Source organism: Pinus tabuliformis, chromosome 1_1, assembly GCF_031772625.1.
Source record: "Pinus tabuliformis cultivar Carrire ecotype Pingquan chromosome 1_1, CPIR1, whole genome shotgun sequence".
Lineage (NCBI taxonomy): Eukaryota > Viridiplantae > Streptophyta > Pinopsida > Pinales > Pinaceae > Pinus > Pinus tabuliformis.
Genome location: NC_142297.1, coordinates 98,898,002 through 98,923,144, shown reverse-complemented (window position 1 = coordinate 98,923,144; position 25,143 = coordinate 98,898,002). Strand labels below are relative to the sequence as shown.

Sequence of the window (25,143 nt, the reverse complement as noted above, 5' to 3'; positions counted from 1 at the left end):
TTGCTTCCATATTGACGCAACTTGTGGCAATCTGCCCATTGTCAACCCAATTCCCATCCTAGTGGTCAAAGAAATCACCTAAGCCCCAATGGCAGTCAATCTCTTCTAGGAAATTATGCAATACAAAGTCTAGGTCCTCCTCCAGACAATCTTCTATCTTGAATTTTCTCCACTCAACCTCGAATGTCGAGGGAGGTAGCTCTAGAGGATCTTGATACATTGGCGTTTTGGGCACTCCATATTTTCAATCCATACACATTGTACATCCTTATTTCAGACCTGTTTTCTGCTTCTAAAGTTATATCTCATATGCTTTAGCCTAGATCAGCACTTCACTTTATGCATTTTGCTTTTTATAAAAGCCTTTTTTGAGCTCCCGCTTTGTATTGGCATCATTGTATTTGGTAGTCACATTGAGCTACTTTGGTGGTCATTACATTAATAGAACTAACTTATCTTATCTATCCCTTATGAAAATCAACAGCAGGTTAATAAAAAATTACCAACATATACATACTCATTCTAGTTCCCAAATGGTAATGAAATTTTCTCTTGTTTCGAAAAAATACAAATTATATATATATATATTCAGGTTTATTAATATTTTCAAAAAATGAATACCAAATAAGAAGATTTGTCAGTTCAATATGAATAAACTTTATTATGACAACTGGGGACCATTGTTATGAAGGCTTGTCAAATTTCAATCTACTCGTCCTAAATTATATTTGAAAAAACAATATTGAATAAACAGTAAAACAAATTTTGAAATGTATATTTGCACTCTTGAAGATCACAATGCAAGTTGAAAGAAAGCTCCCATACATGTTTCTTCACGTGTATTCATAGGTTCCTGACGAAGTGCATCTTCACGATAGCGAAACCATCTTTGACCATTGAATGTTTTGTCAATATATGCCCGGTCAATGGTTCTCCATGCCTCCAAAAAGAGTAGATTTTCCTCAGTAAGTGCCCCTATGTTGCCAACTTAGATATAAGTAATCAAATATGTTATTAAAGTAAAAAGACAATATGTGCATCTCAGATTAAGGGACAGAAAAAAAAAAAAAACTTTTCTTCTAATAAGGAACTCAATGTAAATAAGTTTAAAGTATAATCTTGCCATAATTTATATTTAGACAGAAAATTGGCATACTTTATGTGATACTAATAATGCGATTATTTTGTATCTAATTTGCAAAAGGGTCAAAGCAAATCATTTCAATTGAGGATGCCCCTTATACTTTACCTCTGTAGGGAAATGACGAAATCCTTTCCCAGTTATGTTTCCTAACTTGCAACACTCCTGGACCTTAAAGCTAAGAAAAAGCATATACGGAATTGAATTAGCTATGTCCCTTGCTTTAGCATTAAATTTACCATTTATCCTTTTGATAATTGCAATCAGCAAGCAAATTTTTCCATCAAAAGGTGGCTTATAATAACATCTCCAATGGCCCCTATGATCTGCAAACAAATTTGCAAGTAGAGGTGGAGGAGATGCTGCCATGAAAGCCCACAAATGCATGGTGATTCTAGCTCTGAATCTAAATTTTTGGTTTCAAAGTTCAAACACATCCCTGATACAGCTGTTCACAAGTATTAGTTTTCCAGTGTCAGATATTACTTTGAGAAGAATTCCATTGGAAGTTATCATTAGTTATTGTGTTATACAAAACTCAGAAAAATATAGTCAGATGGTCATAACCATTAGAAAGTTAGAAACTTCACCAAGGGATAGTGGGATACTTGATTTGTTAACAAATAGAAACATCTCAAAGTCCAACCTTCTAATGAAAAGATCCAAGCTTGAGCTACAAAGTTCAAGCAAGCAGCCAAAAATGTAGAAGCTAGAAAGCTATGGTAGCCCAGATTTGAACTCAACATGATTGATTGAAAGTTAGTGACAAACCTTGTTACCCACCCAAAAGTGGGTAACCCATAGGAGAATTTTTTCTCCCCCTTGTACAGCCAGCCAACCAGCAGCCCTATTGATCAGCACTTGACATGATGCCATGGACTCCACATATATGCTCCGAACAGATTTCTCTCGCCCATCTAGCATTTCCTCTCGAAGGAAGGTGGGTCATCCTTCGGTAGGTACTCTAACCATCTTGCAATCATGTGATTTCACTTAATATTTTGGGCATTCTAATATGGAATAAAGGGTGATCTGGATGATTGACCGATCTTGATTGTAAACTTGTTCTCTCACTTCACCAGGGACGTTAGTCTTTGACCCTAGTCCAGTGTGATCTCCTCTGATGCCTCAAGGTTATAGGAGGGGTACTACTTGAGAAACTTTGATTGAAGTAGTGTGTCCAGGTTATTCCATACTTACCACTTTCCACCATTCCCTAGATTTCATCTCCATTCTTTGGGCTTGTGGTCATTTGTTCATTGCGATTGGCACCCTATTATCCTCATCCTTGAGTCTAGGCCGAAAACTTTTCCCTGGAGGTTGATTCAACTAAAAAAACGTTAAAAGCATAAAATGGTCACACTAAAAGAAAAATAATATTAAAATGCAAAAGATGGCCATCATTCGGTTCCGAAAGAACTTGACACTCCACATATAGAAAGGAACCCTTGTAAAGTCCCAACCCTAATGAGCAATAAATCACCTCATCTTAATGGGTAATAAACACTAAATCTCTCAAATGCTAGCTTGGGCACCTGAGTTATGCACTCATATCAAAGCATTATCATAAAGAAGGAAGAGGCACACCAGTGGGGTGAAAAAAGCAAGCCAATAGGGGTGACTAATGCCTCCATGATTTCTCGCTCCTTACATCTTTACACTCAGAATGTTGGACCTCCATCGACTGGTCCCATGGAGATGACACCTTGCCCTGAAGATTTTCCCCTCCACTACCACCATCATTACAAGCATCTATAGATTGAAGGGTTGATCTAGGACATGTCACTTCCCCTTCGGGGTTGGAAACACCAAATAGAGTTGACCATCTAGCTATCCCTAACACAAGTAGGGAACATTTTTACAGGACTTGGTCTAGTTAGATATTTGAACGTGATCTCAACCTGAAGTGCTATTATGCCCCTTAACATTAAGTATGGTCCACTGTGATGCACCTATGGTTATTGTCCCTGATGATTGGTGACTTTCACTAGATCTTGAGATGGTTTTGCTAGACGGCTCCACATCACAGCAACGGAGGCTTCCAAAGGTGATTTCCCCACCACCTTAGCAAAGCAATAGAATCCATATAATCTAGTGCAAGGAAAGAGATTAATTTTGATGATGCAATGTTACTTACGTAGAATAGATCGTTGGGCCATTTGTTTCTTCCACGTGATGCTTGACACTCGGAGGAACTTGTAGATGATGAAACCTTGAGCCCATGATGCCTAGTGTTGGAGATATTGATGATGTGCCCAATGGACCTAGGATGCCCCAAGATAGCCTTGACACTATTTGATGGGCATCACTTGATCCAAAGCCTAGATGATGATGGTCATCCTTGAGATGACTAGGGAAGGCTTGTACATCACCTTGGAGCCCCAACACTTGAGATATTTGGTGCCACGTCACTCCTTTTCCTCTTGTAAGGGTGATGTACGATACTTTTGGGCATGACATGTTGGCATCGAAACTTTTGACAGCTTGTGCATGATCCTTGAGGCACTTTTTGGAGTGTGGAGCACCTCCTTCGCTCTTACTTCACATTTTGAGTGCTTATTGAGCTCATTTGGAGGGTGACGTCATACCATTGGAGCATTTATTCCCATGCGTGTGGGATTTTATGGCATATTTGTCTTGTTTTTGAGCTATGAGGTTGGATTGTAACCTCTTTGTTATGTAACATTCAATAATGAACTTGTTAATAGAGTTTTTAGGTTAATTTATTTGTAAAGTGAGTGGAGGAAGGCTCATATAAATAGTATCCTTCTCACTTCATTTCTCATCATCAAACATGTGAATTCGACCTCTCTAAAAGAGTGTGAATTACATTTATTTTGCTACTTTGGCATAATGTCATCTTTTGTGGAATCAACATGCTCTTGGATGTGATTTTTGCTTGGAGAAACTATTCTAGGCTTGAAAGAAGAGCAATTGTGGAAGGATTTTCTAAGCTTATTGTTGATTCTTAATATTTTGCATGCTTTTAAAGTTTTAAAATAGGATTTCTCTTGTACCGTGCCTAATTGCTTATCATTGTTGAAACTTTACTCCATAATTGCATGTAAAATTGTCTTCTCCATAGCCTATATAAGGGTACTCCTACTGTGCATATTTTATAATTAATTTTCCCCTTACATGAAGAGTAATTAGGGTTTTGTAAGTGGATGCCCTAGTGCATTCCCCATTACTTCAAAAATGTCCTTCCTTGGCATTTTCCCTAGTAGGTTAAGGCACTGATCTAAGAGTGTGTTGATAATCTCAAAATTGATTGTACATCTCCTTCTATCCCCTCTCTCCTAGACAACGAGGGCAGTTATTGGGGTTTTAGGTGCAGATTTGTGTGTAAGGTCTTGTTTTATTGCACGGGAGTGGCTCTAAATTGTCGGATAATTCATATAAACCCTCTAAAAGCAAAATATGGCACTTTAAGTTGTCTTGCAGAAGGGATGACACCATCTCCATTTATTGTAGTTTATACCAGTGTTGCGAAAACAACAATTAAATCGTGATTTGTTGCTAAGACGATAAAATCGCCCAATTGAATCGGTGACTTCTTCATTTCGAAAAAATCGTGATTTTTACGAAAAAGTCACGATCTAATAAGTAAAAACTGTCGTCCGTGAAATAGCGACTTTTTGAAGGTGAAATTGAGTTTTTTTGTTTCATTTTGCGATCAAGGGCAAGGGTGACAGCTAAGGAGGAGGAGATAAGATAAGATAATTTTATTAATGTCCAACAAATGACCATAGTAGGTCAACGGGACTGTCGGTTACAATGATTACATTATGCAAGTCGGTGGACCAAACGGTCCCCTTTAACATTTCTTTAAAAGCAGGAAATACATCTAAAATGTAAATGAAGAAGCAAGGAGCTCTCAGCTTCGAAGCAGAGCGCTGCGATGAAGCAGAGATGAAAGAGAAGAAGAAGAGGAAGAAGAGGGGGGGGGATCCCCTGACTATCCCCTACTCCTAACATCCGAGGTCGAGAGAAGAAAACTGAGGGAAGCTTGTCAAAGTCTGTTGTCTTGTAGATACGCTGGGCTATCGATGATGCCGCCTGGAAGTTTTATGGCGCCTCCCTCGGGTGGAACTAATCCTGGGGTGTTGTTGCAGTCTGGTGGGTCAACCCCTCCGGGACCGCACTGATCTGTTTTCAATATCAGTGGGATGGTCCATGTTTCTTTTGGAGAACAAAAGCCTGCAAAAACACCAAGGAATCAGTCCCAAAATTTCAGAGGAGGGTTTAAGACAAAGTAGGGCACAAAATGGCCAAGGAAATGCCAAAGCTAGGCCAAGGAAGGCCAATGTTGAGGGAAAAGGAGGCTAGAAGGGCAGATCAGGGCACAAGGAGGCAAGAGGTGGCCCAAAAGATGCAACGCTAGAGGGAGAGAGGCCAAAAATATAGATGCTAAGGCTAGAAGAAGCAAACGGCTAGGGTTTAAGGGCTTAAAAGCCCACAACCTGCCCTAAGCCAGCCGTCTAGGGTTCGAAAGGGAGGTCAAGACCCTTTTTAGGCCACGACTAGGCCAAATAAGGCCTTAAACTCTCTGCGTAAGGGCTAGGAAGGGAGGTCCAGTCCTCTAGGGCTCACGGCCTGCGCTAAAAGGGCCAAAAAGGGTGACGCTGGCTCTATGGAGACTGGCGCTAACCTTCTGGGGGCTGGATCTAAACCGGGAGTCTTGAAAAAAATAAAACCATTGCTTCTAAAAAAATTCTCTTTTAGATTTGAATTTTGCTATAGAATCTTCAGTGGATAGCCCTACAAAATTTTCTAAAGACTAGATCTTACCCTCAAGGGCCTAGATCTAGCTCTACTTCAACTTGATCTCTTGATCCAACCTGCAAAAAATGAAAATAAAACACCCAAACCCCAAATATATACAAAATACTTAAAACCCCAAAACCCAAGTTAGAAAAAATAATTTACAAATTAGATTTACAAAATTATTTACAAGATCTACAAATATACAAGGGTTTTGAAAAATATTTAAATTTTGAGAAAAATATTTTTATGGCTTTTATTTGATGAATGGCTAAAAATACTTTAGAAACCCCAATGTATACTATAGCTTTAGTGAATATTTAATCCACCATACAAATATTTGGGATCCAAGCAACAGTGATTCTTGCCCAAGTTTGTGAACTTGGAGGCTAAGGACTGAAGTACCTGCAAACACCATGTATTTATCTCAAAAATAATATGTTAATCACATGGGGAATCAAAACACTTAAGATTAGCCCTAAACTATCAATAGTATGATTTTATCTCCATCTAATGAAAGAAACAGATCTTACCAATATTCAGCACAACATAGAGATGTCTGTAGTTAGTACATACCACAAATCAATAAGCAAGAACGCCTTGAATTGCGCCCCAAAGTCTTTATTATGATAGAAGAAATCATTCTCAGCGGGACAATAGCATTACAAAGATGCTTCAGCAACAATTTTCTAGTCAGAGATCTGGTATGTGGATAGTGGGGCTTCACATCACATGACAGGAGTCCGTGAGTACTTCTCAGAGCTTTCAGAGAGTGGCAAGCAAGAAATATTAATCTAGGAAAGCAAGAAATATTAATCTAGGAAAGCAAGAAATATTAATCTGGGAAAGCAGGAAATATTAATCTAGGAAAGCAGGAAATGCTAATCTAGGAAAGCAAGAAATGCTAAGCTACTTTTGCAGAATGGAAATGAAATAAACTACTGAGCAGAAGTAAGAGTACGAAAGTAGAAGAAAAGCAACAATTACTAATACTCTGACGCTTCCCCGGCAACGGCGCCAAAAAGATGGTGAGCTCCAGTATTGTAGCAATAATGCTACAACTCCTGGGGCTTCCTGTCTCTCATTTTATCAACCCGGTAGTTCGTACAAACTTGGAAGCGACGGTGCTATATGCACAAGTACTAGCTCTTGTCGCAGCTGTCACTTGGTCAGCTGGCACAAGTCCGCTAGGGCTCAAGCCAACTTCTATAGGCTCTCAGAAGAAGCTTGCTAATTGATGGACGAAAGCTATTCTCAAAGGAAAGCTACTCTACTTGACAAACTGAACTGAAAGCAAATCAAAGCATGTCAACCTAGGAAACCCTAATTTAACTAGTCTAACCTCTACAATGCAAAGAAGGTGAATGAAACTTCAACCAAGGCTGCTGTTACCTCTAATAAGTGCAAATGCATGGATCTAAACTACTTGCATCATAAAAGATATGTTTTTGTGCTTTTCCTTTAAGTGTGTGGAATGATTGTGATCTTGTGCTAACTAGGGTTTGGTTGTGCAGATGGAATGGAGAAGGAAGGAAAGCGTGGGAAAGGTTGGGGAGGCTAGTAGAGGTCCCTAGGGATCCTTAGCATCCATCCACAGAGGTTCCTCGCATTCAGATGCTCAGCAACCGAGAGAGTGGCCTCCTACAGGATGTCTGCAGGGGATCCTACAGGATACTCTGGTTTCTACAGGATGTCTACAAATGGCTACAGGATGACCTACCGTGAGTGTTTGGCGTGATGGAGGAGTGATGAAATGGTAGAGGGAGATGTGTAAGGTAGGAATAAGGCTGGTGATGGCTTTAGAAGTGAAGGAATAGGATGGGGAGTGAGTGTAGGGAGTGGGTTGGAAGATAGAGGGCTATGTCAACGAAAAGGCTAGAGGATGAAGCTACGTGAGGAGTGAAAGACTTTGGGAGATAACAGAGCGGAGCAGAGGTCAAAGGTGTGTTTGCATGCGTGATCAAGATGGAGGACGAAGTGATGGAACGAGAGAAAGCAGTGTAAGTGAAACAAATGCTTATGACTGTCACCAAACCGAAAATGCATCAACCTAAACTACCTGTGCTTGTAAATTCAATGAACAGCAATCCAAAACGCGAAGGAGAATGTGCATGAAGCCGTGGTAAAGGAGTGTGGTGCAGGTGTGAATCATGTGGAAGCATCTAACATAACGTGACTGTGTTTGCAGCAATCATGGAATAAAGAAATGCGTATTTTTGGTGGTTAGTCATGGACTTCACTCCAATCCCAGATGAGATGGCAGTGAGCCTTAACAACCTTTTTGTTGGAGCTCCAATCGATTATATCTATCCTCTGCTACACTAAGCAAGTGGAAACAAATTCACCATAAGCAACTCCTATCTAGCTCATGAAAAAGACCAACTTAACAACCTGTAATTCGAATTGCATGTGCAAATGAAAAGCTCAAAGTGCTGAAATGAAATGGAAACAACACTACAGCAGAGGGGATCTATGGCTCTCAGGTTGGGCCCTAACCTGAGAGCTATAGTCTCCTTAAGAAAACTCAGAACTAGATCAGAATCTGCCTTCTTTATTCATAATCTGATATCATGCCAAATTGGCTTACAAAAAGGAACAAAAACTGAGCTGTGCTCCAAAATTACAATAGCAATACGAGAGTTTCAACAACCTATCCAAGGCTAAGGCCTCTATACTTATACAAAACGATGATCCAACAAGTGTCCTTGATTTTAGGAGCTCGGCTGTCCAACTAGAGTTTAACTGCAGATCCTGTAGGACGGTCATAACTGCTGTTCCTGTAGAGCAGTTTATGACTGTTGTTCCTGTAGAACAGCTGGCTGCTTCTAAGCTCGGAGGGGAGATGGATTGGAGCTCGGAGTTCTTGGTTAGAATCAAAAGGAATGTCCCTAAGACCGTGGACATCCTCTCCTCAAAACCAGCAGTGCCACCTCATTGTCTCCTTGTCTCCTTTTTCGTTGTCTTTTGCTCCCTTTTAATGCCAAAACCTGGAATCATAATGCATTAGTCACGTAGATAGAGTGCCTACCCTTCTTCCTACAAACAACATGAATAAACTAAGAAATGCATGCATAAGCAATAAAAAAATGAATGGTTTGAGCAAGTAGAATAGGCCAAAATGAGCCCAAATTGTACCAAAATTGGGGCTCATCAGTTTCATCATGGGTTAGGCAGCTTAACTAGGGCCTAAGTCCACTAGAGGAGCATATGACACCCTTTGGATGAAGCGTTGGAAGCAATGGGACTCCTGTACTTGCAGGGCATCATTACTTCACTCCATGGGAACCTACAGCACCACAGAAATCTACATATTGCCCCATATTATTCACGAGATGATGCACTTGGACTAGTGTGCCCCCAACTAGTTTAGTAGTGTACACATGGTTTGGCAGCAAATCTGAGGCCCAAATGAGGTTTATCTCACCCTTAGAAATGTGGGAGGGCTAGCACCATTCTCCAAGTCCACAACGATGGAGCAAATTCAGGCTATTCTACCACCAAGAGACCCATGAGACCCATTTTGTGCCCAAAACACAAAATTGGGGTCCACTTGATGATTTGCATGGATGTTTAGGGGCCAACCCCTAGTAGATGATTTATGGAGCCCTCTTGACTCACTTTGGCACAAGGAGAGCTCAACACATGCCTCAAGAAGGCCCACACAGTGATGACATCAGCATTTTGGCCCTCTTGTGGGTTTATCTTTATGATTTTTCATTGGCTATGTGGTTGGCTTGTAACCACAATTAGTTTTGCCCTCCATTTGACAACTAATAAGGGGCTTCTAGGCTAAAATTAGACTTGATAGATCATGTATAAATAGATGAGAGCTCATTTGAGCTTCTCATCATCATCACACTTGGATTGGATCTCTTGAGAAGAACTCGCACTTGTTTCTTTGGCTATTGGAGAATCTTTTGGAATGCATTTTGACATTTGGAGCTAATTCGCATTTCTTCTTTGGAGCTATTTCTTGGATCTTGGATGGATATATTGCATGTCATCTTGTAAGTGCTTAATGTTGATGGAATTTTTCTCTTGAATTTGTTTAATGTATGGAATTGTTGCTTCTAGAATGTGCTAATTGTGCCCTAATTATTGAAAATTAATTTTGGAAGGCTTTCTAGTTGAATATTGCATATGTTTTTCAATGTATGACATGTAATGAATGTTCCTAGTCGAGGAAATTCTTGAACTCTCCATGAAATTTCATTATCTTTTGAAGTGGGTAAAAGCTTAAACGCAGTACCTAGGGCATCATTTTTAAGCCTCCTCAGAGACGATTTAGCTCATATTGAACATCCTAAGACTCCATGTGCCCAAAGGACAAGGCATTAATCCAAGTCCTTGGTAGTCATCTCTACTTTTAATCCATAATTTTTCCTCTTAAAATTCGGTCCTTTTAAGGCTAGGGCGAAAATCTAGGGCTTGTAGTGAAATTTTATGGAGGAAACTTTTTGTGAATTCGAGAGCCTAAACATCAAGCTTAGGGTTTAGGCTACCTATGCTCCAAATTTGGTGGGCATCCACTCGAGTTGTTTCATCCATAAAATATCTTGCCTTAAGTGTTGCTCCAAGAGGGAAACCCTAGTTTCTTTTCTCTCAACTTGGGGACTTCTTTGAAGGTTGTGTGAGCTTAGTATTGTTGAAGTATATCTCAAGAATCCTTCTCTCTTGGGCCTTGACCTAGTGAATACCTATTACCATCGAAAAACCTCAAAACCCTACGTCTTGTGCCTTCTTTTCTAGGGCTTTTCTTAGATAGTGATTTGCTTCTTTAAAGTCTTGTACCTTTATTGAGCCTCTCTTTCAAATGAGCTCTAACTTTATCACTTCGTGCCCTATACCTAGCATATCTATTCTAAGTGATCTCCTTCCTACTAGGACTCCTCCCATCTATGAAAGTCCGTAAAGAGCAAGGGACCTTGGCTGTGGTGAGAATGGGCCATCGACCCATTGTTAGCACTTATTCTAGCTCTTTGTCTTGTAGGGTTTCTGTCTCCAAGGCCCGCTAGATTTTGTGGTAACAAAGCCCAAGGTCACAATTTAAAATCCTCATAAAATCCATGTGAGTCATTGTATTAGGTGTCCTACACCTTGCAATGGTCTACCATGGCATGTCCTTTTGGGCTATCCTTTGTCTCGTTCATCTAAATAGGATCGCGGTATTTTGGATGGATCTTGGGGGGGGGCTCGCAATTAGAGGAGCCTACTTATGTAGGGGTGATCACCAATGTATGGGCCAATCCAACCCACATCAAGGTGCACCTATGTCTTACCACATGGTTATGAGTCATTGAGTCTATATGTGGCCTTGGCCTTGGTGCAATATTCCTCAAATAGTTCCCAACATGGTAGTCTCAAAAAATAAATAGTTTCACATATACCAAGGCAGTTCACATTTCCTAATGCATGTCATCTCGGAAGTCAAAAAGTCAAATTGATCCCAAAATGCTCAAATTAATGAGGAGATGACATGCCACATTCATTTTTTTTCCAAACAATGAAGGAATCATGCAGTTACAGGTAGTTAAAGTCTGTCAACATGTATAAGAAGTTTCTAGGTAGTAAAATAAGTGTTAAATTTTGTGGGCACTAGACTCAGTACACACACTAGATCTGGTAACAGTGTCAAATTAACTTTACTCAGTTAATTAACTAGAACACACTGATGTGCCTAACCTAAAAAAAAAAATTTGCACGACAAAACTTATAAAACTAGCAATTAGATCATACACAGTAAACATTATTCCTTCAACAAGAATCTAGGGCTCTCGTACAAATGGAAAATGGCCCTCGAGGAAATTACATATATAACAATTACCTCGGATCTGATCTAGCAGATCAAGCCCTAGATTCGTCCTCATTCTAGCTGATCTGGATTTCTTTTGTTGCTTTGTGCTCTTTCTTCAAACCCGGAACAACTGAGTATCTCACTCATAGCAAACCTACAATATTACTCATGCTTACTTCGGAGAATCTCTCTCTCAATTTCCCAAGCTCCTACATGTCTTTGTGCCCTACCCAGCCCTCTCAACCCTCTTTCCAAACCACTAGAATGAATCACTCACCCTTGTACTTATACTTTTCCAAAGAGTGCAATACCATGGGTCATCAGAATACCGTGGGTCTATGGCAGAAAATTAGCCCCATCACTTAGCCTACTTTACCCACATGTGAGAATACTCCCAATGCTCCCCCAAACATCAACACTCCCTCTTAGCGAGGAATGTATTCTCACAACATCACCTTGAAGTGGGTTTGCCTTCAAACCTCGAGGTTGGAACACGTTTCCACCATTGATTCACTACCACAGTTGCTCCATATGGCACAAAAGGAATTCCCCTTGTGTGATAGGGATCCTTCTTCGAAGACATGTTGCTCCTACAAGACTCCCACTCCCGAGCATCTTACATGGCCATCTTGTACCATGAGTCATGACTTCCTGAACCTGAAGGTTGTCTTTCTCTAGGTTGTTGAATCCCTCTGAGCCTGTCGACTCCCTCTAAAGACTAACTCCCACCTAAGCCTGCTCACTCCCTTTGAAGCTGACTCCCTCTAACTCCAAATTGCAGGCCTTCCCGGCCTTCAAGGTCTCTACTTGACCTTCACTCCAATTTCTCACTCAATCTCTAATGGCTATCTTAGCCCTCTAACCATCTCAGTCTTGCCTTACTTAGCCAACTCTCTTGGCATGAGTCTTCAAAACACTACCACTACCTCCAACAATTCATACAACTCCATCCTATCATCTGTGCAAATCTCAGATCCAATTTCCTTTCTCAAACACCATGCTCTAATACCATGTTAGTTTTCCTAAACCCAGCACCTAACATTTAATTCCTAGCATAAAAATTACCAATAAACACACAGCTAGGTTCTTAACAAAATATTCAGCAGCAGCACAAATACATAACCAATCTCAATCACATGTGACACAAATTTATGCCCAATTAATAGTTCTTCATTAATAAATTAATTTGAACTTACTTGGGCTGTTGTCCTGGGATAATCGCTCAATTGAGGAATTACATATACAACAATAAACTTAGAGTTATCCATCTGTTCAAGCCCTAGATTTGTCCTTTGATCTTCCTCGATCGATCTAGATCTGTCTCTTGCGTGGTTCCTTGCACCTTCCTCGAACCCAGCACACTAGAGTATCACACTCCTCCTGATGCTAGTGCCATTACATAGTGTCTTCCTATTATAGACATATTTGGGCACATCAACCCCAAAACTTATATGTCGATGTATTAGGGCTCATCAACCCCTAAAAGAGTTGTTTCATACCCTAAAGGGACATAGTCATCTGAAAACATCATTCCCCAAAAGTTTCATTTGAGAAACCATCCAGAAATTGCCTAAATTGAACCATACTGACTGTTCCACTAGCAAAGTGCAATGCACACTGAGTGGTACACTGCCAGGGTGCGATGCATACTGTTTAGGCCTTCTATAGGGTGCGATGGGCGAGGATGGACAAATGTCCGGGACATTTGTCAATTGGTTGTTCATGGAATCTTCTAGAAACTTCTCATGTGCCACTTGCCTCTCTGAATTCGCCCAAGGATGAATAAGGGATCTAAGAAATCATCTCCAATCCCTTCTCTTGTGGAACCAATTATAACAAGTGGAATGACACTAATCAAACCCCATAGATGACTCACACCCTTGCAAACATCTATAAATGGATCCCTCATCCAAGAGATCTAGAGGCTGAAATGTTGTGAATTGCAAATAAGTGTTGATAGTTTGTCATTGAGAAGAGAGCATTGTATTCTTGTTGGAGTGATCTTGCTATTTCATGAGGTGAAGAAGGATTGAAGCTGGGAGGATGGCGCTGGGTCAGACAACTGGGTTGTAATTCTCCTTTCTATTAATAAAGCTCTTCAAGTTTTCTCCCATATGATTGTGTAATTGTGAATGCTATCATTCGTTCATTATATATCTACTTTTGTAATGTTTATGTTGTAATAGATCACGATGCTTTGACGGTTCTTTGTTGCTGTACTTGTGCAGGTACTCTCCAAGTGTGTTAAGTACGGGGAGGAGTTGCAGGATTTGCCAAAGGAGAGAGAGAGCAAGCAAGGGATTAAGCGGAAGTTCTAGGTTGGTTCCATTATCTTTCTCTTATCTGTTACACATAGGAAAAATCATTGAATTGCTTTAAACTGTTGTTTCTAGGGTAGCTGCCAAACCTAGAGGGCTAGCATTCTTTAGGAATACTAGTTTTCCCAGAAACACTTTCCCCCTCTCCCTAGCCTTGCTTTTGGGTAGCATCAGGAGTATTCTCACATGTGGGGAAAGTGAGTTGGGACTTTGTACCCATACACCCATGGTATTACGATGACCCATCGTATTGCACCCTTTGGAAAAGTATAAGTACAAGGGTGAGTGATTCATTCTTGTGGCTTGGCAAGAGAGTCAAGAGGGAAGAGCAGAGCACAGAGACGTGCAGGAGCAAAAAACATTGAGAGAGATATTCTCTCAAGTATGCAAGAGATTTGCATGAGTAATATTGCAAGTTTGTTGTGAGTGAGATACTTAGTTGTGCCAAGTTCGAGGAAAGAGCATAGAGCAGCAAAAGAGATCCGGATCACCCTAATCAAGGACAGATCTAGGGTTTGATCCCCTAAATCAAATCCAAGATAATTGTTGTATATGTAATTTCCTGAAGGGCCATTTTCCCTTGTACAGGAGCCTTAGATTCTTGTTGAAGGAATAATAAAAATTGTGTTTTACGGCTGAAATTTTGTGTTTACTATGCATGATCTATTTGTTGGTCTTATAAGTTCTGTTGTGCAAAAATTTGATTTTGATTAGGCACGTTAGTGTGTTTCAATTAATTAACTAAGTAAAGTGAATTTGAGATTATTACCAAATCTAGTGTGTGTGTTTTTGCGCCGACTCTAATGCCCATGGAAAACGAACATGGTATCAGAGTTGGAACTCTGAAGAAAAACCGATCTTGAAATCACATAAGTCAAGTTCGTGCAGGATAGTAGGGGCCAGTGTCGTGTAGGATCATCGGTGTCAGCTTTGACCGTGTTGACCACTGAAGAATACCCAAAAAATTTTGAAGACTCCATGCCCGAGGATGTATCAAAGGCTTCATGTACCATTAGAGTTCACTATATCATCAGAGTTTTTCAACTCTACTTCTTCTTCTCATCTTCTTTTGTTGTATTCAGATTCCACAAGCTCTACAGGGATGATGTGAAGTGATGCTAGTATCATGAGTTGAGTCATGTAACATGCCTAGGTAATTTGGGACCTTGTCATCTAGTGAGTTTACTCTGGGAGGTTTTTTTTCACTTAGTTAATTATTAGGTGCTTACGGGGACTTAATAATTAATTGAGTTTCTTCCTCCAAGCATAATGTTGAAATTTCTAAGTATAACTGTAAGAAATTTTATCTGTATTCTTCTGGTTTATTTCTCCTACTCGTTAATTACAAACAAGTTATTTAAACATATAAACATCGAAATAAACACAATACAGCCTCAACCATCTACAAATCAACAACTGAAAGAATAGCAAACGCACAAGTGACAACATTACTTTTGGACAACTCGTCCCCGGAAAAACCCAACTTCGGAAAACCGGTGCAGCAATTCTGAGGGTTATTATTATTCAGTATATCCTTGAGTACAACTGGGTGCCAAACTGGCTCACCCAACAGAGAAAAATAACCGACAGTAATACCTCTTTTTTCAGACGCAGATATTCAGAAAATCTGCCCCACGAAACCCTCTCCAGCACCACTGAAGCACTGCATCAACCCTCCTAGCCTCTGTGTCAGCCCCAAACCCCTCTATGTCAGCCCTCTGAGGCACTGCGCAGCCTCTACAGCCTTCTGCATCACTCCTGCTACCCTTTGCGTGGATGACGCAGGCCATTCTGGCTCTGCGTTGTCTCTGTTGGGCTCTGCGTGGCCTACTCTAGCTTCTGTGTCTGCCTCTGCACTGGTCTCTCAGCACTATCTTTGCCTCTTTGTCCAATACTCACTACCCCTCGCTACAAACTGATCACCGATTCAACTTTCCTTAGCAAGCCCACTCTAGTAAATCGAATCACTGATCACTCTTGTGTATTCTCCAACTGACCCTCAAGCCTCCTCTATACTTTTCATGTTGATCCTTCAATGGTCGAGATTACATCTCTAATCAATGGCTAAGATTAGATTTGGCTTGATCCATGACTTTTGGAACCTTCTAACCCAGTTTTATATTAATATTTTATTTTTCCTAAGTTTAGACCTAGGAACTCTACTAAAATATTAATTATTTTAATATTTCCCAAACTGGTTAAAATCTGGCCAAACCATTTCTGGGTCTTGGAGAACTCATGTGCTTTAGCCTCTCCACCAATTTTCATGGCTAGAACACATCTGATGCTACCCCAAATCAACACATAACCCCAAAGCCGGAGTGCGGTTTGATGTGAGGCCTTGGGTGAGTCCTAGTGTCTAGAGTCATTGTATATTACCGTACTAGATCACTTGTAAAATTTCGTGGAATTTGATTAGGTCGAGGAGTCAATTTTTTAATTTTTTTAATTCCCGCATGGTAGAAATTTGAATAAAATTTGAATGTAAAATGTAATAAGTGATGTCTAGGAAAGTTGTATGGAGTATGTGTGTTCAAAATTACACCTCACCCTCAACTTTCTACAATGACACCCTTTGAGGGGTAAAAAATAAGTTTTAGACCCTCACAACTCACTTATCCTAAATTTTGTGAAAAAATGTAGCAATACATTAGCCCAATAATTAAATAAATGAAGAAAAATAAATATACACACATGCTCAAATAATGTGGAATTGAGGCAAGAATTCATCTAAAGATCAAAGTTGAGTTACCAAGTGATGTGGACTCCACATAAGCCACAAATCAAGCAAATCAAATTTTTTGTGGAGAAGACAATGAGTTCCAATGACAAGATCCACGATTTGAGGAAGTTAACTCGAGCTTCAAGGAGATATCATGAGTTGACTTGAGATTGGATTAGAGTTTACTTGAGTGAGGTGGAGAGTGGTCTCCTACCACTCCACTTCACTCTCCCACATGTCCTCTCATCTAATTCGAGCTCCCTCATCAAGGATTATGTGGGCCTCTAAGGAAGAAATCAAGTTGCCACTTGGGAAATTCGAATTTGCATGAAAGAGCATTGGGATTGTCACCTATTTGTCTTGGGATTGTCACCATTTGCCTTGGGATTGGCTCTCAAGCTTCTATATAATAGAGTTATGGGCTCTCACTATGTAATCATTGTTACTAGCTATTGTGCTTGCAGAAACACTGCTGCCTTGTAGACTTTCAAAAATATCAATAAAGACTTTGGAGTTTCATTCATAAGTGTTCCTCCTTTTAGAGTGTGATGAATTGTTAATCATTGGTATAATTCCTTTTACTCATGCTTTGATCTAATTTGTTTCCATATGCTCTTATAGATTTGTTAATGTAGAGCTATCTTGCATTAACATTTGATTTAGAAGTATGCTCTAGGTATAGAATGCTCTAGTTGGTTTCAAATAAATCTCTAGAGTTTCTTATCATTGTTTATTGCTAAATCTATAAGGAAATAATTCTGATTGAAGTTTTATAAGGAAATAATTCTGATTGAAGTTTTGTAGAGGGAACATCTCGTTGGGATCAAAGAATCAAGTGTGAGGGGAAGTCTTTAGAGAGACCAACCCACTCTTGATACATTCGCAAAGAAGCTCTCATTTGTTCTTTGAGCCTTCATAGTCTTATCTTACAAAGTGGTTTTGCAGGGGTTTCAGGACATAGCTTGTACACAAGCCAAGTACTTTTAAATTTAAATCACTTTTATTAAACGTTATGCTCCAATTGCTTTCATTTGCTATCTAAGAACTTAAAATGGCTTACAAAAAGAGAGATTTTACTCACATTCTTTATCTTAGTCCTTTGTAAATTATAATTGTACATATACACTTCATCTAACTGATTTTTGTCCACTAATATTTTTCTTGTTTTGCAGCCCATATTTGGAGGATTTGATAACTCATTTGGAGCAGATTTTTGAGGGACATTTTCTACAAACTCATAACAAGTGTTTGTAGGACCCATTGGCGCATGATTGGATCATTTCCCAAGGAGGTCGTGAGCATTTGGAGTCTCTCATTTTTCGCAAAGCCGAGTTCATTTGAGAGCTACACATAAAGCTAGGTCGTGGGCCTCTTAAGGCTGATTTTCCCCTTGTAATTTTCAAATTTCGAGGAGGTCTCATTAGCTACTTTGGTTGCCAAATTTTCACATTGTACAAGAAGGAGAATCTAGCTCCTATAGTTCCGATTGTGTAAAAGTTTCTCCTTCATCTTTTGGGCAGCCTTTTAAGGCCTTCTCCTCATTGTAATACCTCTAATAAAATAATCTTCTTGGGCTTGAGGGAGCTTGGGATTCATCCCATGGTATCCCACCTCCTCGTTTAGGACTCTTGTGGGTGGATTGATTTGCATTCTTAACTTTCACAATTTAGTTTCTCTTGCATGCACTTTCCATTTGCTAATACTCATTCACACATGGTAAATTTTGGGAATTAACACAACCTCAAAACTCCATTTCATTTACTAAATTAAGTTTGCTACATTTTTACTTGAGCTTTGCATCCTTCATTTCATTGTTGCTTTGAGCTACAAGTTAACGCTTTACTTTGAGCAAATCTTTCTTTACATGCAAGCACTTTACATTCTTGGCAAGCTTTGATTTAGTTTATTAATTCATTTCCATTAAGCTTGGTAAATTGTTTCATGACTACTTGAGTACATGCTTCATTTTTGTCAACTTTTGCTACATTGTTATTTTAAGTATTGTTGATATTTCCTTGGAGCATTATATTGTCATTGTCTACTTGAAACAATTTATTTTTCAAGCAACTTACTTGCATCACTTTAATTCACTTGCTCACATTAAGCTACCATTTTTTTACTTTGAAGTCATTGGTGCAATTTTACTTTGGGTATTTCCTCATTTATGGAAGCATTGCTATCAAGATTTCAAATTTGGAGAGCAAGTAACTTACATGCATCTCACTTAGGCACATTTTATTGCTAATTGGCATTTCTAAAATTAACCTCCAACTTAAGTTGGTTGTATAGACTTTAGGGACCCTCCACCCCTATTGACTCCTCATTGTGAGATCCAGATTTCCGGGCGAGGATGAGGTCTGGGGACCAGAGTTCAATTGAAACTTTGCTTTAGAATACAACTAATAAAATAAACCAAGAGCATCTCTACATCACATTTTCACTTTACTTGCAATACAACTCTCCTATGTATGTTATCTTGAATTTATTTGAGTTTTATTTGCAAATATTATCTTTTTCTCGAGAAGCATTTGCTTTATATTGCAAGTATTTGGATCTTTTACTTTTGCAACTATTTGCTTTCTTGTACTTGGAATATCCTTCGTTGGTGCAACTCTATTTTCAAGTTATTTCGTATACTTGTTGCTTTGATGGTTATTTAGCTCATGAGTAATTGATGTCATTATCTTGTCATTTGAGCATTTACTTTCAAGTACTATTTCCTTTATAGTTGCAATTGATGTTTATATGCTCATCTTGGTCTAACATTTGATTTTGCAAGATTGTCTATCATTGTATCTTGATTTTCATTTTGAGCAAGCAATTGTCATTTTCTTTGAGGCACTGGTCTATACTTTGAATACATCATTGAATAATGCTCATATATTATATGCTTGTTAACATCTTGGAGTCAAGTTATTTTTGATAAGCATCTCCCTCTAACTTTAGTCTCCTAGAAATTCACTTTTCCTTTATTAACTTTCCATTAGGGACCACCCCCCTTAGCTTTAACTAGGAGAGCTTAAACAAAGAGAGTTGGGAATAGGTGACAACCCCATCTCTTAGTTTTGCCACCAAGCCACACCTTGTGGGGTTAAGGGGTTTTTCTCACTAACTTAGGTGTGTGTGCTAGGCAGCAACAACAGACCGCAATCATGCAAAGGCGAGAAAAAAAATTAAAAGGGAGTTGAAGTAAATTGTTCGAACAACTGAAGAGAACACAAATTTTAGGCCAATTTTTGTGCTAGGGACCGAAGACTAGTTTGAAGATAAAACAAAAATAATTAAAAAAAAAAGTGGTCGGCAAATATGGTGGCTAATAGCCGCAGACCAGCCACCAACCCAGTCAGTGAACCAGCCACAAGAGAACCAAACCACAAGGAATGCAGAGTAGGTTAGGGCAAAGAATAGGGGTTGGCGCATGTGCATTAAACAACCGTTGGAAGATAGGTTGACACAAGTGGAAGAAAGTGTTACCTGCTCATATGCACATGGCAGGAAACAAAGAATAAGGCACTTGCAAAACTTTTGAAGGTCAAAAGACTAGTAGTGCATTTTTTCCCCTTATTCTCTCTCCTCTTCTACTTTCTTCTATGCAAATTTTGTACCCCCACGGGGGAATTGTAATAAATGAACACTAGCATGATGAACTTATGTAACAAACTTGGACAACTTGGGACCTGGTTACAAAAGGAGTCCACTCTAAAGTGTTTTTTTTTCACTTGACTAATTATTTTCGCTTTTTAGCGACAAATGGTTAGTCAAGTTTTTTCACTCATAACATCCAAAGTTGGAGTCTATCGTAATAACTGGGTCTTGAGTATGTTTCTAAGCCTAGGGTCAACATATATTACTATGTTAGGTCATATCCAAAGTATTAAGAAAATTTTCTAGGTATTTCTAAGATTTTTTTAAATAATTAAAATTTTCCACAAGATGGGATTTTTAATTAATTTTGTATGTAATAATGTAAAAAGTGGTGCTAGGAAATGTTGGTGGCATGTGAGTACTCAAAATTCATGCTCAAAGCACCAACATTATCCTAGTACCCACTTTGGGGTCCAAAAAAATAATTATTTCCTCGTGAAAACCCACTTTTACTTGTAAAAATGAAAAAAAGACAAGAAAATTGGATAATAAATAAATTGGGGACAAATTAGATTAATGTTCCCAGTCAAAGAAGGTCACCATAATAATGTGGGATGACATGGAATTGAAAGTTGCGTTTAATGCTGAGTCATAGGCCACCTAGGAAGGCCGAATTCATTGCCACTTGGGAGGACGAATTAACAGCTGTTACAGCCAGCATGGAGGCTGAGTTCAGTTATCTATAGCAGCTCAAGTTAGCTGTTGGTTGAGGTGGCAAGGAGGGAGATAACACTCCCTTTGATCACACTTGGCAGCCCTTTAATACACTGCCACTACAGCAGCTCCCACGCAAGTCCCAAATCTGAAACTTCAAGATTGTCAAGGGAAAAATCCTCACCCAAAATCCTCCAACAGCCTTGACAAGGGATCTACCAATGAAAGGACAAGAGAGCATACAACCAGCACTAAAGTATTCTAACACTTAAAACATTTCAAAATAAATACCACAAGGATTCAAAGAGAAGGCACTTATCAAATCGACGCAGAAGAGCATTGGTTAAATGACATCCATCCATTTGCATAAGCATTGACAATAGACAAAATCTCCGAGAGGACACTCTAATTAACGACTCATAGCATCAACCAAAGAGTAGACAGAGTTTTCTCCCTAAGCTTCTAGCAAACTTCACAATAGAAAGTGTTTCTCTTATATAAAAAAGAGTTCTAACAGCCTTCTCAATGGCAAAATAACTTAATCATAAAGAACCATTATCTTCTCAATCAACCATGGAGATATGATCAACAATATAATACAATACGAGGTGGTTAGGCCACCTATACAAACATGTCCACAATCACTGAGGAAGGAGTCAAACGGACCTCAGTAACCTCCTCAAACCAAGCAAACAACCTCAACTACGAAGTCATCCTCCTCAAAATGGTTAGGCCACACATGTCGGCTCTATAAAGCAAGTGACTCCATAAAAGGCTCAACAAAGTGTGATGGCACATCCTCCAAAGTGCAACGACCTCCATAAAGCATGCAAGCGACCCATTGTTGATTTGGGGTAGCATCGGATGTGCTCTAGCCACGAAATTAGTGGAGAGGCTAAGGCACATGAGATCTCCAATACCCAAAAATGGTTTGGGCAGATTCTAAACAGTTTGGGAGATATTAAAATAATTAATATTTTTAATGGAGTCCCTAAATCTAAACTTAGGGAAAATAAAATATTAATATGAATTAATATAAAACTATGTTAGAATGGTCCAAAAGTCATGGATCAAGCCAAATCTAATCTTAGCCGTTGATTAGGGACTTAATCTCAGTCGTTGATGTGTCAACCAGAAAAGTATAAGAGGAGGGTTGAAGGTCACTTGGAGAACACACCAAGAGATCAAGATTTCGACTTTCTAGGGCTGGGTTCGCTGAGAAAGTTGAGAGAGTGATCAGAGTTGCAACTGAGGGGCAGTGAATACAGAAGTAGAGAGGCAGAGATAGCACCGTGAGGATTAGCGCATTAGCCGTAAGGACGCAGAACCAGCCAAGGGTTCACGTAGAGCCAGCCAGGGCTCACGCAGAGGAAGCCAGGAGTTGCACAGTGCCTCAGAGGGCCAGCGTGGGTGACGCAGAGGGCCAGAGGACTGACACAGTGCCTCCAGAGGCTAACCCAGGACAAGTCAGAGTGACGCTGGGCTAGAGAGAGCTGACGCAGCCCCTAGAGGCTAACGTTGGGGTTTCGTGGGGCAGATTGGAGCTGTGGAGCTGCCAGAGTGATTATCCAGGGTTTCAGCCGGAATATCTGTCTCTGACTGAGAGGTACTACTGCCGAGATTTTTCTCTATTGGGTGAGCCGAATTTGGCACCCAAATTCTATTTTGAAACTGCTTAATAAATCAAACCCTCAAATAGCTGCACCATTTTCCCACATTGGGTTTTTCCGGGAACATTAGTCCAAAAACAACGGTGTCACTCGTGTGCTTGTTTCTATTTCCTTCAACTGATGATCTATAATGTGTTGAGCATGTACTTGTATTTATTTCCAGTATTTAGATGGTAAATAACTTGTTAAAAAACAGAACAAGTAGGTAGGAATAAATCAGTAAAGTACATGAAGGGCTTCTAACAGATAGACATAGAAATCCAACATGGTATCAAAGGGTGGTTGCAGATCACAGGAGAACTGAGGACATCAGCATAGCAAAGCAACAGCAGCAGAAAACAGTTGTTCCGAGTGACAAAAGTTGTTCCTACCAGAGTAGCAGCAAGGAAGGGGTGACACAGTGCCTACGTCATCAAGGTTGAGCCAGTAAGAGGCAATGCAGAGACTGAGGGAGGTAAAAACAGGCTCACACAGAGGCCATGAAGGCTGGCACAGTTGGTTGAGGAAGTTGATTTGCTGGTGTCGGGATTGCGCAAAGCCTAGGAGCTCTAATCTTCAATTTGTTGGGGTTTAGGAGGCTGTGGGCAAGTTGCAGAGTGGAGCTAGTGGGGTACTGTAGTCAGAACAATACCTAACAGGGCGAGGCCAAGGAGGAGGGAGTTGCTACCGAGGGTTTCTACCCGAGAAATCCGAATCAGTGGTGCAGTTGCACTAATGATCGGAGTGGGGGCATCTCGACATTGGCAAAAGGGTTTCCACCAGTGTTTTACAACTCGACCGAGTTGAAACCGAAACGGCCGTTTCGGACGGAGTCACTAGCCAAAACATTGACCCGGCCAGCAACCCGGCTCGGCTGACCGAGTCAGCTATGACTCGGCCGAGGCATCCAATGACTCGGCCGAGTCATAGCTGACTCGGTCAACCCGGCCGGGTCCGTATTGACTCGGCCGAGTCATTAAAAGGACGGCTGGGCAGCGTATTTTATCAAATAAATTCACTTTTTTGCTGATATTTGGTAAAGTTAAGTAGGGTTTGTGGATTCCAAAGGGTAATGGTAGATTGTTAAATGCTTTTGGGGTCCATTTCCCCCTCCCAAACTCTATTTAAGACAGCCAAATGCTCTCATTTCACTCACAGCAGTCTTATGCATTTGAGTGAGAGTCTTCTTTGAGAGTTAGTGAGCAGTTCTTGAGCTTGTTTTGGAGCAGCAGTGAGGAGTCTTGGAGGAGCATTGTAGCTGGAGTGAGGAGCTTCTTGGGCAGCCATTTGGAGCAGCATTGAGGAGCTGATTCTTGGAGCAAGCTTGAGGAGGCAGTTTGTGCCTGGAGGTATTTTTTTCCACCTCTATAAATCTGTTTTTACTTAGTAAATTTTAGGTGCATATCAAGATAGCTTAGAGAGTGTTTTTAGTCAAATAAATGAACATTGAATCAATTTTTTTTTTTTTCATTTTCAGATTGTTTTCCTAGTCAAAAAATGGCACCTAGAGCAAAAGATCATGCTTGGGCATATGTTGAAATGGTTGATAGTGAGATGTGTTGCAAGTTTTGCCATAGGAAAATTAAGTCAGGTCCTGGGGGGATTCATAGGCTGAAACAACACTTGGCAGGGATTAAAGGCAATATTACTGCATGTCCCTCTGATCAAATTGGGGAGATTAGAAAGAATTTGCTGGAAAGCTTTGAAAAATTTAAAGAAGAAAAGACTAGGCAAAAAGAGATACAGGCTGAAATTGGGAGGAAGAGGGAGATACAAAGAATGATGGCTGCCAACCCCCACTATGAGTTTGAGGGTTCTTCCTCTATCCCTCAAACTGATGCATCAAACCCTTTCCGTTATGTTCCTCCCTCTTTTGCTTCTGTTCAAGATAAGGGAAAGGGTAGAATGAAGGGTGATGGGACTATCAAAAGTTTTTTCACTCACTCAGGCTCCTCTCCATCAGATGCACATGGTCCTGAAGTTAGTATTAGTAAAGATCTTGCTCAGCCCACTTTAGATGACCATTGGAAGAAAGAATTGAGGGAGACTGCTTGTGACTACATAGCTAGATGGTGGTATGATGCTGATATCCCCTTTAATGCTGCTCGTTCACCATATTATGAGCCTATGTTTGAGGCCATACATGCTGCTAGAAAAGGCTTCAAAGGCCCTACTATGCAAGAGCTAAGGGGGTTTCGTTTGCAGAAAGAAATTCAATCAATTAATGAGTATTTGCAAGATTTCAAGGAATCATGGGCAAGAACAGGGTGTACCATCATGTCAGATGGATGGACTGATCAAAGAAACCGTACCATCATAAACTTTCTTGTCTTCTGCCCACAGGGAACCATGTTTTTAAAATCAGTTGATGCATCTGATAAGGTAAAAGATGGCCACTTGTTGTTTCAGCTATTGGATGAGGTTATTCAGGATGTGGGGGTGGCTAATGTTGTTCA

At 40.0% G+C, this 25,143-nt stretch overlaps 1 protein-coding gene across 5 annotated transcripts in view; it reads right to left on the bottom strand.

The window, feature by feature from the left end:
- The window catches only part of LOC149211839 (carboxyl-terminal-processing peptidase 2, chloroplastic-like), a 375,331-nt gene that overhangs the window by 290,366 nt on the left and 59,822 nt on the right, over window positions 1–25,143 (bottom strand). For 3 of the 5 annotated variants that reach the window (XM_089391602.1, XM_089391598.1, XM_089391600.1), the window contains exon 3: window positions 826–987. The exons of 1 other annotated variant lie outside the window; for it this stretch is intronic. In XM_089391602.1, the coding sequence (XP_089247728.1) occupies window positions 826–987 (162 nt within the window). The remainder of the gene's footprint in view (window positions 1–825; window positions 988–25,143) is intronic. One more of the 5 variants, XM_089391599.1, reaches the window with a different exon arrangement.